General features: G+C 47.8%; 2 protein-coding genes across 2 annotated transcripts in view; both read right to left on the bottom strand.

Moving 5' to 3' along the window:
* TRPC4AP (transient receptor potential cation channel subfamily C member 4 associated protein) overlaps positions 1-3,313 on the bottom strand; it is a 34,351-nt gene extending 31,038 nt beyond the window's left edge. Inside the window, exons 1-2 of the mRNA XM_059863003.1 lie at positions 3,294-3,313; positions 2,712-3,033 (exon numbers count right to left, since the gene is read on the bottom strand). Of these exons, the coding sequence (XP_059718986.1) occupies positions 2,712-3,033; positions 3,294-3,313 (342 nt within the window). The remainder of the gene's footprint in view (positions 1-2,711; positions 3,034-3,293) is intronic.
* Positions 3,314-3,937: 624 nt separating this feature from the next.
* EDEM2 (ER degradation enhancing alpha-mannosidase like protein 2) lies at positions 3,938-13,792 on the bottom strand. Its single transcript, XM_059862493.1, has 11 exons — positions 13,575-13,792; positions 13,397-13,507; positions 13,280-13,319; positions 12,839-12,944; positions 11,630-11,755; positions 10,328-10,539; positions 9,015-9,156; positions 8,613-8,737; positions 7,824-7,968; positions 6,664-6,785; positions 3,938-5,733 (listed from the first exon to the last, which is right to left on the bottom strand). The coding sequence occupies exons 1-11, from the start codon at positions 13,691-13,693 to the stop codon at positions 5,242-5,244; spliced, it is 1,740 nt and encodes a 579-aa protein (XP_059718476.1). The 5' UTR covers positions 13,694-13,792; the 3' UTR covers positions 3,938-5,241.
* Positions 13,793-15,004: the final 1,212 nt, after the last annotated feature.

Here is a 15,004-nt window from a genome sequence, read left to right as displayed (position 1 = left end):
CCACTGCTGCCCCTGGCAGGCACCCCAGCACGGAACTGTGCTCCCCAGTTTCCCTGAATTAACATCTTGAGAAGGGCTTCCCCTCCCTACAGGACACCAGCAGTGCACTCCAGGCAGCACATGACCCAAAACTTCCTTCCAAAACACAGCTAGGAAGTGCTTCAAGGACACTCTCATGACTTGCTCTACACTCCAACACAGCAACCTGGCCTGCTCTCAGGCTCTGCAGGAACATATCAGTTGAGAAATGTAAGCAAGGGCTCCCACACTGCCACTGAGGAGTCAACTGCAGGAAAACTGGGAATGTTTTGATAAATAATAGACCTTAAAAAAAAAAAAAGAAAGCAGCCAAAACTACCTTGTGCTTCTCTAAAAGTCACATCAAAGTGTTTTATATTTAGATAATCTACAAACAAAAAACTGATTCAAGGTAAAAGTAAAGAGACATGGAATTCATAAAGTTCAAAATCATTCAGGGAGTTGTTGTTCCCCCTGCCTGAGCTTAAGTGAATCACAGAATGGTTTGGGTTGGGAGGGACCTTAAAGCTCATCCAGTGCCAACCCCCTCTGCCATGGCAGGGACACCTTCCACTGTCCCAGGCTGCTCCAAGCCCTGTCCAACCTGGCGTGGGACACTTCCAGGGATCCAGGGGCAGCCACAGTTTCTCAGGCACCCTGTGCCAGGGCCTCAGCACCCTCACAGGGAAGGATTTCTTCCCAATATCCCATCTAACCCTGCCCTCTGGCAGTGGGAAGCCATTTACCCTTGTCCTGCCACTCCATGCTCTTACACAAAATGATTTCAAACACCCTCCTATAGCACTTATGAAGTGTGGGAGCTCTATTTGTCCAAGCTTTAACTCTCAGGGCGGCACAAGGATGCCAAAATTTTTCAAGCAAAACCAAACCCCAGAAAACAAAAGCCCCACCTGAATTTTGGGCATTATAAGGAGGATGCAACCAGGAGATGTTTCCTTGATTGCTCTAAAACCTGAAAACAGTAGTACTGCATTTTTCAAGCAAACTAAAGCCCAAAGGTGGAAGCACCATCCTACAGACAACAGAGGTGCATAAGGTTGGTCCAGGTTTACCTGACTGAAATTGCAGTGGTGAGGAAGTGCATGAAAGAAAGAATGCAGAGGTGGGCAGGTAAGGCAGTGAGACAAAGTTTGTCCACTTCTAAAACAATCCCAAGGAGAAGCGTCAATACAGGTTTGTACTGACGCAAATTACTAGCTCTTCTTAAGGATTAACCAAACTAGCACCTGAGGAAGCAGCAAAATAAAGAAAAAATAGCTGTAAAAAAATACTTGCTCTTTACCTCTCTGCTACAGAATGAGGCACAGGCATTCATGATGAACATGATGCCTTAGCATTTGAGCTTTTCTATTTTTTATATATTTATAATTCTGCAGTTCTTTAGTGCATAGCTCTAAACCCCACACACAGGGTGAGCTGCTGCTTTCCCAGTTTGGGCACACACAACAATTCCTCTCCAGGCCTGGCAGTCAAGGACACCTCACTGCCTCAGGGCCCAGAGATGGAAACAAAACTGAGCTGGGGGAGCAAACTTGGGGTAAATTACTTCATTAGCTGAAGCTGTAAGTGGAAGATTAACGCCCAATACACTAACGGACCAAACTTATAAAAGTGTGAAACCTGTGACTTGTGATCCATTTTTTGGGTGGACCTGGGGGGGGTCTGTCTGCCTGAAATGCACCTGAAGGCCCTTCAATAAATATATTTGCTTTTTATTCCCTTAATTCTGTCTGGCCTCTGTTTTTAGGTAGTCCCAAAAAGGCATCAAATAAATCTTATCTTAATAATTGCTCAGAATCCTTGTTTATCAAGAAAAATGTTGTCTACACTACTAAATTAGAGAAATGCCATTTTTTATTCCATCTGACCTCTCTCAAGATACTTCAGCTCAATAAATCAGCACCTGAATGCAAGTTCTGTATCTCATGTTTCATTTTCCAAGTCTTTGCACCATTTTGCATTTAACCTGCAAGAAAAATGCCAATTATTCTCTGTAAAAATAAATTGTCTATTATCCTTGAGCAGCTTTTCCAAAAAAGCCAGTATCAGGACACGACAGGCACGGGCCCGGGGTAAGGAACTGATTTCATTCCTTGGTATTTCCCAGCATCATCAACTGGGAAAGATGACAAATAAGAAACAGAACTGGAGCAGTTTCTCATAAAACCACCTGCGTTAGAGAGCTAAAATGTCTCCTAAGCCCTAATACCACGAGGCTGCCTTTGTCCAGGAAATACGTTTAAATTTCGATGCTGCATTGTTACAGTCCCAGGCAGAGCTTCCTTTCTTTGCAGGGAAGGCCACACCGACCGAAGAGGCGGAGAACGGCTGGGCAAACGCCTGTGCTGCTCCTCGGGGCTCCCCGGGCCCGGCTGAGGCCGGCGAGGCGGCGCACGGAGCCCGAAGGCACCGGGGCACCCTCGTGTGTGTGAGGGGCAAAGCCCGAGCACCTCCGGGGAGCTCCGGAGCGCCGAGCCCGGCCTGGGAGCGGCCGTTCTCCCCGAGCAGGCCCCGCCAGGCCAGCCGGGCTCTCCCCGGCCGCGAAGCTCCGCCACAGGCCCGGGCAGGAGGCGCTGCACCCCCGGCCCCAAACCCCACGGGCCCCCAGGCCCCGCGGCCTCCCCGCTTCGCCCGCCCGGCCCAGGTCCCAGGGGCGGCCCGCAGCGCGTTACCTGCGCCCCGCGGGTCAGCCCGCGGCCGCTGAGCTGCCCGTGCCGCAGCTGTGCCAAGATGTTGGTGGTCGCGGCGCGGGCCCCGCCGGTGCCGGAGCCGGAGCCTGTGCCGGCCCCCGCCACGGCCGCCATGGCCTCCGCGCTGGGGACACAAACAGCGAGCCCTCCCCTCGTCCCGCTCCGCCGAGTGCGCAGCCGCGGGACGCGCCAACATGGCGGCCGGAAGGGGCGCCCGCCGTGTGGGAGGGAGCGAGGGGAGTCGCGGCCTCTCCGCGCTGCTGCTCCCCCGGCTCTGCCTCCCGCCCCTTTTCTATCCCGATGCCTTCATGTCCTCTAGGATACTTTTATTTCCCTCAGCAAGGCCCAACCACACCGTCTTCTGTTGAAGGAAAAGCTCACTGAGGACTCTGATCACAGTTCGTTTTTGTTAAAATAAAGGCTTTGAGAGATGGAACAACACTGGAACAAGGAACAGCTGAGGCTGTTCTGTGTTGTTCTGAGTCATCCAGCCCACAACACTAATCCGAGATTAGCTCAGTTGGTCATAATACCAAAGTTTCAGTTCCTGTCTGGGCCACTGACTTGGAGCTGGAGTCGATCATCTGTCTGGGTGCCTTCCTGCTCAGACAAATCTGGGAATCTAATCAAGATCCATCTAATCACCCACAGCAGCCATGTACAGATGAGTTCTCCCGGCTCCAACCATGCTGAGGAGCAACGTCATCTCCCCAACCTACAGCTGCTTGGTTCTGCTGCTGGAAGCTTCTGGATGAGGGTACCAAAATGCCCTGGTCAGGAGGAATCTAATGAGTTGGAGATTTGCCTTGTCCCATTATTTTCCTCCACCTCACAGCTGGGACAATGCTGGGTTTCAGGACCTCACCCAGCACAGAGCAAAGCTGTGGGAGAAGGCCTGGGGTTTGTTTTCTGCAGATTAAACAATGAAGAGCGTGTGAGATGTGAACAGGTGGAAAATAAAAAGATAACCGATGGTGACAACAAGGAGCTACTAACAAGAGCTTCATCTTTGTCCAACAATGCCTGGTTTTGGGTGCTCCTCTCTCAGAAGGGCTGCAAGGGCTGTGTCACTGCAGAATTCCTGCACTGTCCCAGCTGCCATGGGAAAGAAGGACACAACCAAAAGCTCTGTGGCTTACCAGTCCTTTCAATATGCCTGTCCGGCACCGCAAGTGTCTTACCATAACTCATTCACAACTACAACAAGATTTCTACCCCGAAGGATAAAATGCAAATTTTATTTAACTTTACAGCATTAGTACAGGTCAAAACAACAACAAAAATTACTTTCTCAAGGCAACCACACAGCAGCACAGAGTGGGCACTGGTCCAGCTGTATTTAAGTATTTCCCTGCTCACAAGGATTTATTTCTCCTGTACCTCTAGCCCACTCAAATAATTGGAGCTTGCTCCAGACTCCTCACTTTCCAGCAGGCTTGAAGAAACTCCATCACTTTTCTGCTCTGCTTTTGCTTTTTCCTTTAGAAAGAAAATCTCCTGGTCACTGCACACAGCTGTTGCAAAGACACCAATAATGTATGTAAAGGTCTGGATGTGCCAGTCAGCTGAAGCCTGAGAGGTTCATGAACATCTGTTCAGCTGCCTGCTGCACCAAGGCACAGCTGCAGTTTCAGCCTGGGCTCAGCCCCCTTCCACCCAAGCCCTGTGCATGGCTCGTGTTCAGCTCAGCTGGGGCACTCTGGGATGGCTGCACTGACTGAGGTACAGTGAAATATGGGGGGCACAAAGGGAAGTTAGAAAGAGAAAGGAAATGGGGAAATAAGAGATAGGCTAGCTACACTGTGGAATCAACCAAACATTTCCTAGTCCACCCTCCAGCTCAGTCTTTTGTCCAGACATTACCTGGACATTAATAAAGTGGTTTTCAGGCAGGAGGTACTGACCCACACATCTGAAACAGAGGGACTGAGCACTTTCCCATGTTCCAAGTGCTCCTCTCCCCCCATACCATCCTTCTTGCCCAACAGAACTGCCAGAGCAACAAATCTGAGCCTTCAACTCAAAATAAATAGGTTTACTCCACTGGGCAGAAATTTTTCAATATGAACTACATGTCTATAAGGTGGCCAGAAATAAAAGATGGAGCACACAGAGTTGTAGTGAAGCTACAGTAATTCCTGCTTCTTCCCTTATGACAAGAAACTCAGGTTCCTTTTTATAGAACAAACTATGCTAGTACCTTTCTGTAAGCCTGCAAAACTCACAAAATGCAATGAAAAAGGTACATTTAACATGTAGACCTTTCTTTTTCTGGACACCTGTTTGATATTCAGGCAACCAACTGCTTTGAGATCTGCAGCTTGACAGCATTAACAGCTGGTATCTGAGTCATGGCTTAGAAAGGAGCAGTAGCAGAATTTAATGGGAAGTTGTTTCACTTCATGATAGAATTCACATTGTGAGGTACCACACTTTCCATTATGAAACTATAAAAATATATTCCCAGAATGTGAAACGAGTTCAATAATTTAAACTGATGATGCAAAGAGGATCAGGTGTTATCTAGGAAGACCTGTCCCAGTACTGCAAGCTTGGAGTTAAAAGATTGACTGGGGCAGCTCAGGAGGGAGTGTGAGCTTTTCTTAGAGTTTCTCTTCTCTCTAGCTTTCTCTGAAGAGGCATCTTGGGAGTCTTTTGCATTTTCCCCTTCACCATGATCAGCAGGTCTTTTTAAAGTGAATTTCTTTGTTTTCTTCTGTGAGTAGAATTCCCTCATCAAGTCTTCCACTTCCCACTGCTCCTCTTTGCGCTTCCTACAGCAGTGCAGGGCAGCAGGGTCGATGGGATGAGCCTCAGTGTTGAAGATGTACCCTCCAGCATTCAGGACACACTCCCCATAGGGTGTGACCACCACATCAAAATCTGAGCCATCATTGTGGATGAAGTTGTCTGGGTCAAACAGCAGGTACAGGTATTTGATTGTTTCAGCCAAGAAGAAGGATTCCATGCGGTTATCCAGCCTGTGGTCCCTCAGGTCTTTGATCTACAAGAGAACAGAGTGGGTTACAGTTACATTGAATTCAGTAAGTTATGAATTTAGGGAGAAAAATAAAAACAACTTGGAATTAATTTCAGTTAAACAGCATAGTATTACACCAACTCACCCTGTATCTTATCACAGAATGGCTTGGGTTGAAAAGACCTTAAAGTTCATCCCATTCCATCCCCTGCCATGGGCAGGGACACCTTCCACTAGCCCATGTTGCCCCAAGCCCCATCCAACCTGGCCTTGGACACTGCCAGGGATCCAGGGGCAGCCACAGCTGCTCTGGGCACCCTGTGCCAGGGCCTGCCCACCCTCACAGAGAACAATTTCTTCCCAACATTTAAACTCACCCTCAGTTCTGTCTGGGCAAGGAGAAGAGATTCCCATCATTTCCCCAATGAAGAAAAAAACCAAAAACATAAGGCTTTTACCTACTTACTCCCAATATTTTTAAGGATTTTTTTGTAAAATAGAGCTTGATAGCATGTTTGAAATCCTCTATTAAATAACTTACTAGAAATCACTCACTGTACTTCTCATGTGTTTGACCATATTTTCAAGATATAATGGGAAAGCAGAATCACACACCTGACAGGAGGAGCCTGTGCGAGACTCCTCCTGCTCAGCTGCAACACCTACTAGAAATGCAGGAGAAGTTTCTGGTGCTTTCCCATGTTTTGGGCTCTGAGGCAACAGCCCACGATAGAATCTGGCCCACTGTGAGGAAGCTACAACCAGAAACATGACCAGCAATTACCAGAGCAGCTTCACAGAGAAAAACAAGGGGTTTGTGGAAAAAAAAAAAGAGTCATGTTTTGCCCAAAATGACTGCTTGAATCAATGACAAAACATCACTCATGAGAACACCTTCTGAAAGCTGATTTTTAGCAGCCCTTCAGGTGACATGGCAGATGATTTAGCACTCACAGTTGCAAAGCCACAGTCCACCTTGCTGATTTTCTCTATGGACTCCACAGCATCTCTCCCCAGCTCCAGCAGTGTGGGGTCTCTTGTGGCACGGTACAGATACATCGCGCTCTCAATCAGCTCTGCAAAACACCCAAACATTGCCAGCACAACGATTATCAAACCAACCACACAGAGAAGATGAGCTATTCCTTGAACTAATTTAAAATACTTCAGCATGATCAGGTGAACAGCCTGGCTTGCCTGCCTCCAAGCACAGATCTTCCTTTTCCTAAGAATGTGCTACAAAGAAATTCCCTCTAAGCAGCCTGCAGCAGTTCAGGTAAGAGTGACTAATGCTCACTCCCACATTCAGCGAGTGGGAGAAATGCAGGAGACAAAAAAGATTAATACTCAGTTGTCAAAGTTAAAAAAAATGCTTCTGGAAAGGATTACAAACAAGAAATTCAATCCTCAAAACAGAGGTTTTAAACAATAGAGTGGAAATACTCTATACAGACAACGTAAGCACCATCTGTGTTTACTTATTAAAGGAACAGGTCTTTATACTTAAACACCTTTGATGGTTAGGGAGGATGGGTATTTGCTGTAGATTTGTCCAATGTGGATGTCACCTGAACACTCAGACCAAAAGGATTTTAATTATTCTCATTTACATTTATGGACCCACTAATCAGGTTAAATTTTTTTTTTTTTGGTCAGAGTTGTAAAAAATGAGAAAAAAAGAGAGATAATTTCCTTACAGTATCACAGACAACATAGAATCCCTCCTAGATGCAGAACTGGAACAGCTTATTCACACTCACTTTCACTTCCTAAATTTAAAGGACACAAGCAGTCCCTTTAACATTTCACATGACTGAAGTACCCCATGCCAGTCAATCTAACACTTGAACATGTCAAATCCCACACTGGGAAAAAAATTCATTACCAGGCCACCTTTCTACAGTAACACTATGGTTTGCTTCCTGTTTCCTCCCTTTCTTTGTGAGTGGGGGAAAACAAAATGTGCAGCTTTAACTCTGGAAATCCCAGCTCAAATCCTGGCAGGAATTGAGCCAGAACAAAACTGGGGAGGAAACTGTGGTGTTGCTAACATTTGATCTCTCAACCAGAGCTAAAGCAGGAGTTCATGTCCCTTTTAATTTCAGTTTTTTTACCAGGCCTGAGTGGATATCCTTCCCTCTTGTCCACTGTGTAGCCCTGGGGAATGTTGTAGAACTCAGGCAGGCCCCCAAACTGCTTCCAGACCGTGTAATAGTTGAGGAAGGTGCGCATGGCATTATCCACATCCCCAATGAGGCTCTGGAGACAGGAAACAGCAAAGAAACATGGGAGTGAAAAAACAGCACAGGAATTATGCAACAGCACTGTTCTAGGCTAAAATACTCAGTGACAGAAATGAGTATTTCAGCAGGTCTGAGTGGGGGAACTGATACTGGGCATGATGGCTTAAGAACAGGTAAGACTAAAAATGCTGCTTATCTGGTGGATCACATTCCCACAGCTGAAATAATATGAAGACTCTGATTTTTTTAAAGAAGGCTGTATTTCTTCAGTCAATCTCTTAGTTAGGGAAACAAAGTCTCAGTCCAAACAAGAAGACTGATGAGAAAGCAAAGCTCTTGATGGGAAAATATTCACACAAATGAAACATTTGTGGGGTGACAGAAAAAGTTTCTTTTTGCTCACATTCCCATTTACATTATGGGACCACTGTCAGTGGAGTTTGCTACCACAGAAGTGCCCTCCCATCATGCTGAATGAGAGACTGTAGATAAAATCAACATCTTCTTCAGCATCAACTTCTATAGGCTCAGGCCATTGCAGATTTCACCAGAGAACAAACCAAAATTTTAAACCTGCACAGATTTGTAACTTTTTTCTTGAAGACCAGCCCCTGACAGATGAACAGAATCACCAGATGCTGCTGGTATGACAGCTCTTACCTGCAGGCCTGGCCAATAGGCCTCCAGGGACTGGAACACAGGCATGGACACGGTTCCTTTGTACATCTGAACCCACAGGTACCAGTCATCAAACTTGGTGTAATTCTTGATAGCTTTGTTATATTCTGTAAAAAACCAGATGGGTAGGTAAGCCATCTGTAGCAAAAAGGAAAAAAAAAAAAAGAAAAAAAAAAAAGCTTATTTTTAAGAATGAGAGAAGCCCCTTTTTCACTTGAGCCATGTTCAATGACTTCTCAGGGTGCTCACTCTGGTAATTGTTATCATAGACTGTTCAAAAGAATTACAGCAATGCCTTCAGAACAGTCTTGAATGTGCCCCATTAGATCCTTTCTCCTCCTGCCACAGGTGCTGGGCCCCTTCCCACAGAAAACACAGACTCACCTAAAAACATGGACATCAGCTCCTTGTCCTGCAGGAGGATGGCTCCTTTAACCAGGTACTCAAAGTAGGAGTCCACCCCTGCCCCAATCCCAGCATCCTGGGCCACCCACTTGGCAGTGATCACATCAATGTGGTTCCCCACCTGGAAGGGGTGAAGGACAAGGAGAGAGGGGCTTAAAGTGACACAAGAAATCCTGATCCTCTTTTCAGACCATCAGTTTCAGACATACAATGTCCATTCCAACCAGCATTTTCTCCATGACAGGACACATTTATCAGCATCAGACAAATACAAACTGTAGGAAATACAACTGTTATCCTTATGTGCAAACTGTAGAAAATACAATTTTCATGCTGATAATGTATTTTATATATCTAATAAACATTTTATGCTTTCAATATCAATGCTTCACTAGCCAAAACAACACATTATAATGCTACTGTAAAAATGCACAATTTCAACATGAAATGTCTGGTCCTAATTCTGATCTTACAAATGAGTAGAGAAGGATAGAGAGGTGCAAATACAGAGACAGAGGTCAAAAATGTCATAGGCACAAGAGCTGTCATGTTAAAATTTAAATATATACTGACACTCTTTAGCCTGTGAACAAACCTAGCTGATGGAGAATTATATACACAATCATGTCTTTCTTAGCAAACGTGAAAAAAAAGCCAGCAATGATCAAGGATTTGGAGTATAAATAAAAAACAGACAAATCCCAAAGCAAACAAAGGGAAACATTTCTTCATACAGCCTGTGGATAATTTGTGGCAATGAACACAGGGTATAAATAAATCTGTTGCAGTTTACATATGCAACACCAACACTTCACAGAGGTTAAAAAAGCAGCAATAGAAAAGAGCAGGAGACAGTGAACACAGAGATAATACTCCTACTCCCAGCTCTGGGTATTCCTGAACCCCGGAGCTGTACAGGCTGGTAATATCTCAGTGCACTTTACTCTTGTTCTCTTCCCTAGGTCTTTGTCCTACCAGGATTCAGACAGACCTTCCATTTAATCTGCTCCAGCTGCTGTCACAAGAGCTGCAGCACCCAGCAGGAGGCATTTGTCTCCCAGCCACATCTGGTGTGGGCCAAAACAATGGGATAATGTTGGGCTGCTGCAGTAAAGCAGGGATGTGAATGCTGCAGGTGTTCAGCAACAATGGCAAACACAAGCCTTCTGCCCAGTTAGGAGCACTGTGGTTACTCTATCTCCTCTCTGTTGATGCTTTTTCATGCCTAGAATTGCATCCACAAAGCCACAGAAAAAGCAGCCCAGCAGATCCCAAGTCCATTGCTCACTCACCAGCCCAATATCTGAGCGATTTTTCCACAGTGCCTTCAAAGCCTTCCTGGCAACGTCCTCGAACACTGGGTCACCAGTGAGGTGGCTTAAGGTGGCAAACTCCACTATAAAGGTGCCAATTCCAGCAGTACAGGTGACTGGGGTCTCCCCAGGGTTTACTCCATGCAGCAGGTTCACTGTGCCATAGGGCATCCCAGTTGGGGTCTGGAAAGCTGAAACACAGGATTTTGGGGTCACAGAAGTGCTCAGTGCTGTGTTTAATAAACTCTCAAGCAAACATGTGCCTCACATCCCACTGCACATGGGCAGGAAGGGGGGCTGGAGCAACTGCAGAGAACAAAATGAGAACTTGAGTGTGATCCTGGGAGGGCCAGAGAGGGTATGCCAAGGTATGCACTGTCACCCTGATATTTTCTGAAAAATCCCTTCACCGGGATTTCTTCTCCTGGGAAGCTGAGAAGCCTCAGAAAAGAACAAAAACAATAATTATCTGATTGTTTGGGAATGTGGTCTGGAGATCATTTACCAATAGGTGCATCTTTGATTGGCTCCATGTGAATTGTTTTTAATTAATGACCAATCACCATCAGCTGTGTCAGACTGAGGAGTCAGTCATGAGCTTTCATGATCATTCTTGTTAAGCCTTCTGATGTATCCTTTCTCTTTCTTTAGTACAGTTTTAGTATAGAATTCATTTTAATATAATATCATATCATAAAATAATAAATCAGCCTTCTGAGAACATGGAGTCAAATTCTCATCTCTCACCTCATCCTGGGGACCTCACAACACCACAGTACACACAGTCCTGGGAAGGTCCTGGGCATCTCTTCCACCTTGCCAGAGCAACAGATTGCATCCCCACATTGTTTTACAGCACAAGCAAGGTGGTCACTGAACACACTGGCCAGCAAAGTGCAAACAGTGAGGCTGTGATCACCCCATGGGTGCACACCAGGGAACAGTGCCATGCCGTGAGGGCACACAGCCCAGCTGCAGCCCACAAAGAGCACATGAGGCAGCATCTTCTTGTCTTTACAAGCTGCTGTCTCTCAGCCTTTATTTATTATTTATATTAAATATATTTCCCCTCAACAAGCAACAAGCACCCTGATGTGTTAACCACACATAGCACTTTGCATGCACACATACATTACAAATTAAACCTGGAGCACAGAGCTTGGAGCTCAGGGACCACAGGGCTGGTTTTTGAGCTGGCTCATCCAGCAGTGCATCTCCCACCACAGGCAGCAGGCAGCTCCTGATCCCCAGCACAGTGACACACAGCAGACAGGGGCTCACCTGGCAGCAGTTTGCGAGCTGCTTCCTCAGCCATCCTCAGGAGAGGTCCTGAGCACGGCCAGCCTGCTTCCACTTCAACTCCAGCCTTCCTGGAGAGCAGGTGAGCAGAGAGGAGCCCTCCCACCACTGCAAGGACACAGCAGAATCCATTACACCATGCAGGGAGGAATGACTTTAGAGAAGAGAAGAGTGATTTGGTTCTTGCTGCTTGTTTGCAGGGCAGCAGAAATGTGTGGAGTGACAGGGCAAGGGGTGATGGCTTTAAACTGCCAGAGGGCAGGGATGGATGGGATATTGAGAAGGAATTGTTCCCTGTGAGGGTGGGCAGGCCCTGGCACAGGGTGCCCAGAGCAGCTGGGGCTGCCCCTGGATCCCTGACAGTGCCCAAGGCCAGGCTGGACAGGGCTTGGAGCAACCTGGGACAGTGGAAGGTGTCTCTGCCCATGGCAGGGGGTGGAATGGATGATCTTTAAGGTCCTTTCCCACCCAAACCACTCTCAGATTCTATGATATATTTATTTTTTCTAGGAAGAGGCCAAAATTTCCATGTGACAGCAGCTGTGAGTCATTAGCTATATTTAGCTATTACTTATATAGCTAATACAGCTATATTAGCTAATATTAGTTATTTCACAGGCTTGTCTATGGTCCCATAACAACCAATTTTTTGCAGAAATTACACTGCTGCAAAAATTGGCACAGCAATATTTGGCAGGACAACCAACAAAAGCATAACTAACAGTTTTGCATAACTAACAGTTTTAAAAAACACTGGTTTTTAAAAAACACTGTGTTATTTAGCTAGATGGCACTGAAGCAGTCAGGCATTCAAGGTGCAAGTCTCCAAAAGCCTTTGTAATTTTGAAGGAAAAAAAATAATGCCAGAAATTGATAATCTTTACTCCAAAACAGCACAGAAAAGACAGCAGCATAAAATCTGTATGCTTGCAGTGAAAGATATATATTATTCCAAAGCTGAAAACCTCACACCAGAATACTGAAAGTGCCACATCTACTTCTGCTTGTGTTGAGACAGGAAGTAAAAAGGGATGTGCAAAGACTGAAAGGAAGTGACGTTTGTTTGGGGTTTTTCTCTCTGTTTATGGGTTCTCTTCTTCTGCATCCCAAATTCCCTCTGACCACCTCCTCTGAGATTCGTACAGGAAAGAAACCCAACACAGACCAACCCCCCAGAAAACCCCACCTCACCTCGAATGTTTGTTTCAAAGACAGATGCATTGACATCGATATCGAAGTCCACCCCCTCCTGCAGCACGTTGACAACTCGCTGGAACTCGGAAACATTTCCCAAGATCTGTAGGGAAACAGAGACTCGGGCTTAGAGTTCATGGAAAAAAACAAAGAGCACCTCAATATTTGGGACTGATTTTAGTTGGTTTTACTATTTTGTTGAAACAAGTTTCATCTTGTTTCAAAAAGCATTTTTCCCCACACTTTAGATCTTTACTCCAGAGGGTGTCAGGAAAGGGGTGCTCTGACACCCCTCCCAGCGGTGATGCAAAGGGAAATGCAAAGTCCTCAGGTCAATGAATAACTGACTTTTGGCACCACCACATAAAATCCAGGTGTACAGGTGGCACACAGAGGCCTTGAGCAGGCTGTGGGCACTCAGGGCTGGCTCCTACTCACCAGCAGCGTGTCCAGAGCATCGATCAGGGTCAGGGAGAAGCTGCGGAGAGGAGAAGCGAGGTGAGACCCGGCGGAGGGGACAGCCCATCCCCACCCCGCCCAGAGACCAGCCCTTACCTGCCCCAGGTGTCCTGCCCATCGCACGTCAGCGGCCGCAGCTCGTCGTAAGGGAAGGCGCTCTCCAGGTAGTGCTCGTAGGCGTGGTAGAACATGGCCCGCACCCGCTCCCTGCGGCACAAGCAGGCGCGCTCAGCCCCGGCCCGGCTGGGCCCCGCACCGCCCGCTCCGTACTCACCGGTAGGAAGCCACGTCCAGCCCGCGGGCGGCCGCGCCGCTGCCCGCCGGGAGCCGCAGCGCCAGCAGGCACAGCAGCGGGCCGAGGAAACGCCGCATAGCAGCGCCCGGGCCCCGCATGGCCGCGTCCCTCACCGGAGGCCGCGTCCCTCACCGAGCCCCTCACCGGGACTCGTTCCCTTCCGAGCGCCCTCACGGCCGCCTCAGCCCTGGCCCAGCCCCTCCTCCCTCTGCAGCCAATGGGAACGACCTTCACCTCTCCTGGCCCCGCCCCTCTCTTTCCAGCCAATGGAGGAGGTCTCCGCTTCTCCCGGCCCCGCCCCGCCGCCCCCTCCAGCCAATGGGAGCGGTGAGCGCTCGGCGCACGCGGCGGCGGAAGCGCTCCGCGCGGCGGGGCCGCATCCGGGGCGGGGCGTGCGGTGGGAGCGGGGATGCTCTGCGGCGTTTTGGGCTGTCGCTGCCGCCTCGGCCGGGCTGTCGGGCCCTCACTGCGGGAATTATCACCGCGACTGCTCGCAGAGAAGCGGGAGGTTCCTGCGATACCTCTCCGAAGGCTGGAACTCGCTCTTGTGCTGGCAGGAAGGAGCTGAGCGGGCAGGGCAGGGCAGCGCTTTAGGTGCTGCTGTCCAGCCCCAAAATAAAAATAACGAGCGCTGTGATGCTCCCATAGAAATGAGGTGGTGGCATCGGGAAGGGGCTGGTCCCAGTGGTGCCTCGCACCGCTGCTGTGCTGTTCGGTCGGGAGCTGGGCTAGAAATGGCCGGGATGTGTGTGAGGCAGCTGGGGCACTGCTGGCCTGTAAGCATCTCCTGGCAAACCTTCCTCACGCTGTTTCTGCCCGAAATTCAAACTCAGCTCCTGATGAGGATTGTGTGATGCAGCAGGACCTGCCTTGGTTGATGCTTTTTTGTTGATGCTTTGGACCTGAAGTTTGAAGAGACTGTCCTTGAGTCTCCAGCTAGGGTAGGATTGTTTTGTGAAAAGATCCCAGTAGCATTAAGATAAAGCTAAAAGCTGCACACCAAAACAGAACAGAAAAACTTAAAACCTAAGGTATCAGTTTATCCCCATCCCATTCCTGTAGGATTGTTTTGTCTTCACCACCCTGTGAAAAGATCCCGGTAACATTTAATACAAAGCTAAAAGCTGCACACCAAAACAGAACAGAAAAACTTAAAGCCCGAGGTATCAAGAGGGGCTGACTGTTGATATTCTTCAGGAAAATAACCCAGTTTACCCCTCTGCTCCCAGCCTGGGGCCATCCCACTAGGTGTCAGTGCACACCCAGATACCAGCACGGTAGCCCAGACAAAAAGCCACTGAGTAATTTTCAACATATTGTTCATTTGCTGCAGCTGTAATTTGCGTTTCGGGGGCCATTTATCATAAAAGTATCTGCTTGCTGATGCCATGGCTCAAGGCTGTGGGAGA

Source organism: Haemorhous mexicanus, chromosome 18, assembly GCF_027477595.1.
Source record: "Haemorhous mexicanus isolate bHaeMex1 chromosome 18, bHaeMex1.pri, whole genome shotgun sequence".
NCBI lineage: Eukaryota > Metazoa > Chordata > Aves > Passeriformes > Fringillidae > Haemorhous > Haemorhous mexicanus.
The sequence above is the reverse complement of the archived record's forward strand: the minus strand, read 5'-3'. Positions and strand labels throughout refer to the sequence as shown.

What these genes read in the sequence shown, in the direction of transcription:
- EDEM2 (XM_059862493.1), bottom strand. Translation starts at nt 13,693, where the DNA reads ATGCGGGGCCCGGGCGCTGCTATGCGGCGTTTCCTCGGCCCGCTGCTG. An exon ending in GGGCAGGACACCTGGGGCAG is followed by an intron (nt 13,320 to 13,396) that starts GTAAGGGCTGGT and finishes TCCTCTCCGCAG; the next exon opens with CTTCTCCCTGACCCTGATCG. An exon ending in CTTTGAAACAAACATTCGAG is followed by an intron (nt 11,756 to 12,838) that starts GTGAGGTGGGGT and finishes GTGTCCTTGCAG; the next exon opens with TGGTGGGAGGGCTCCTCTCT.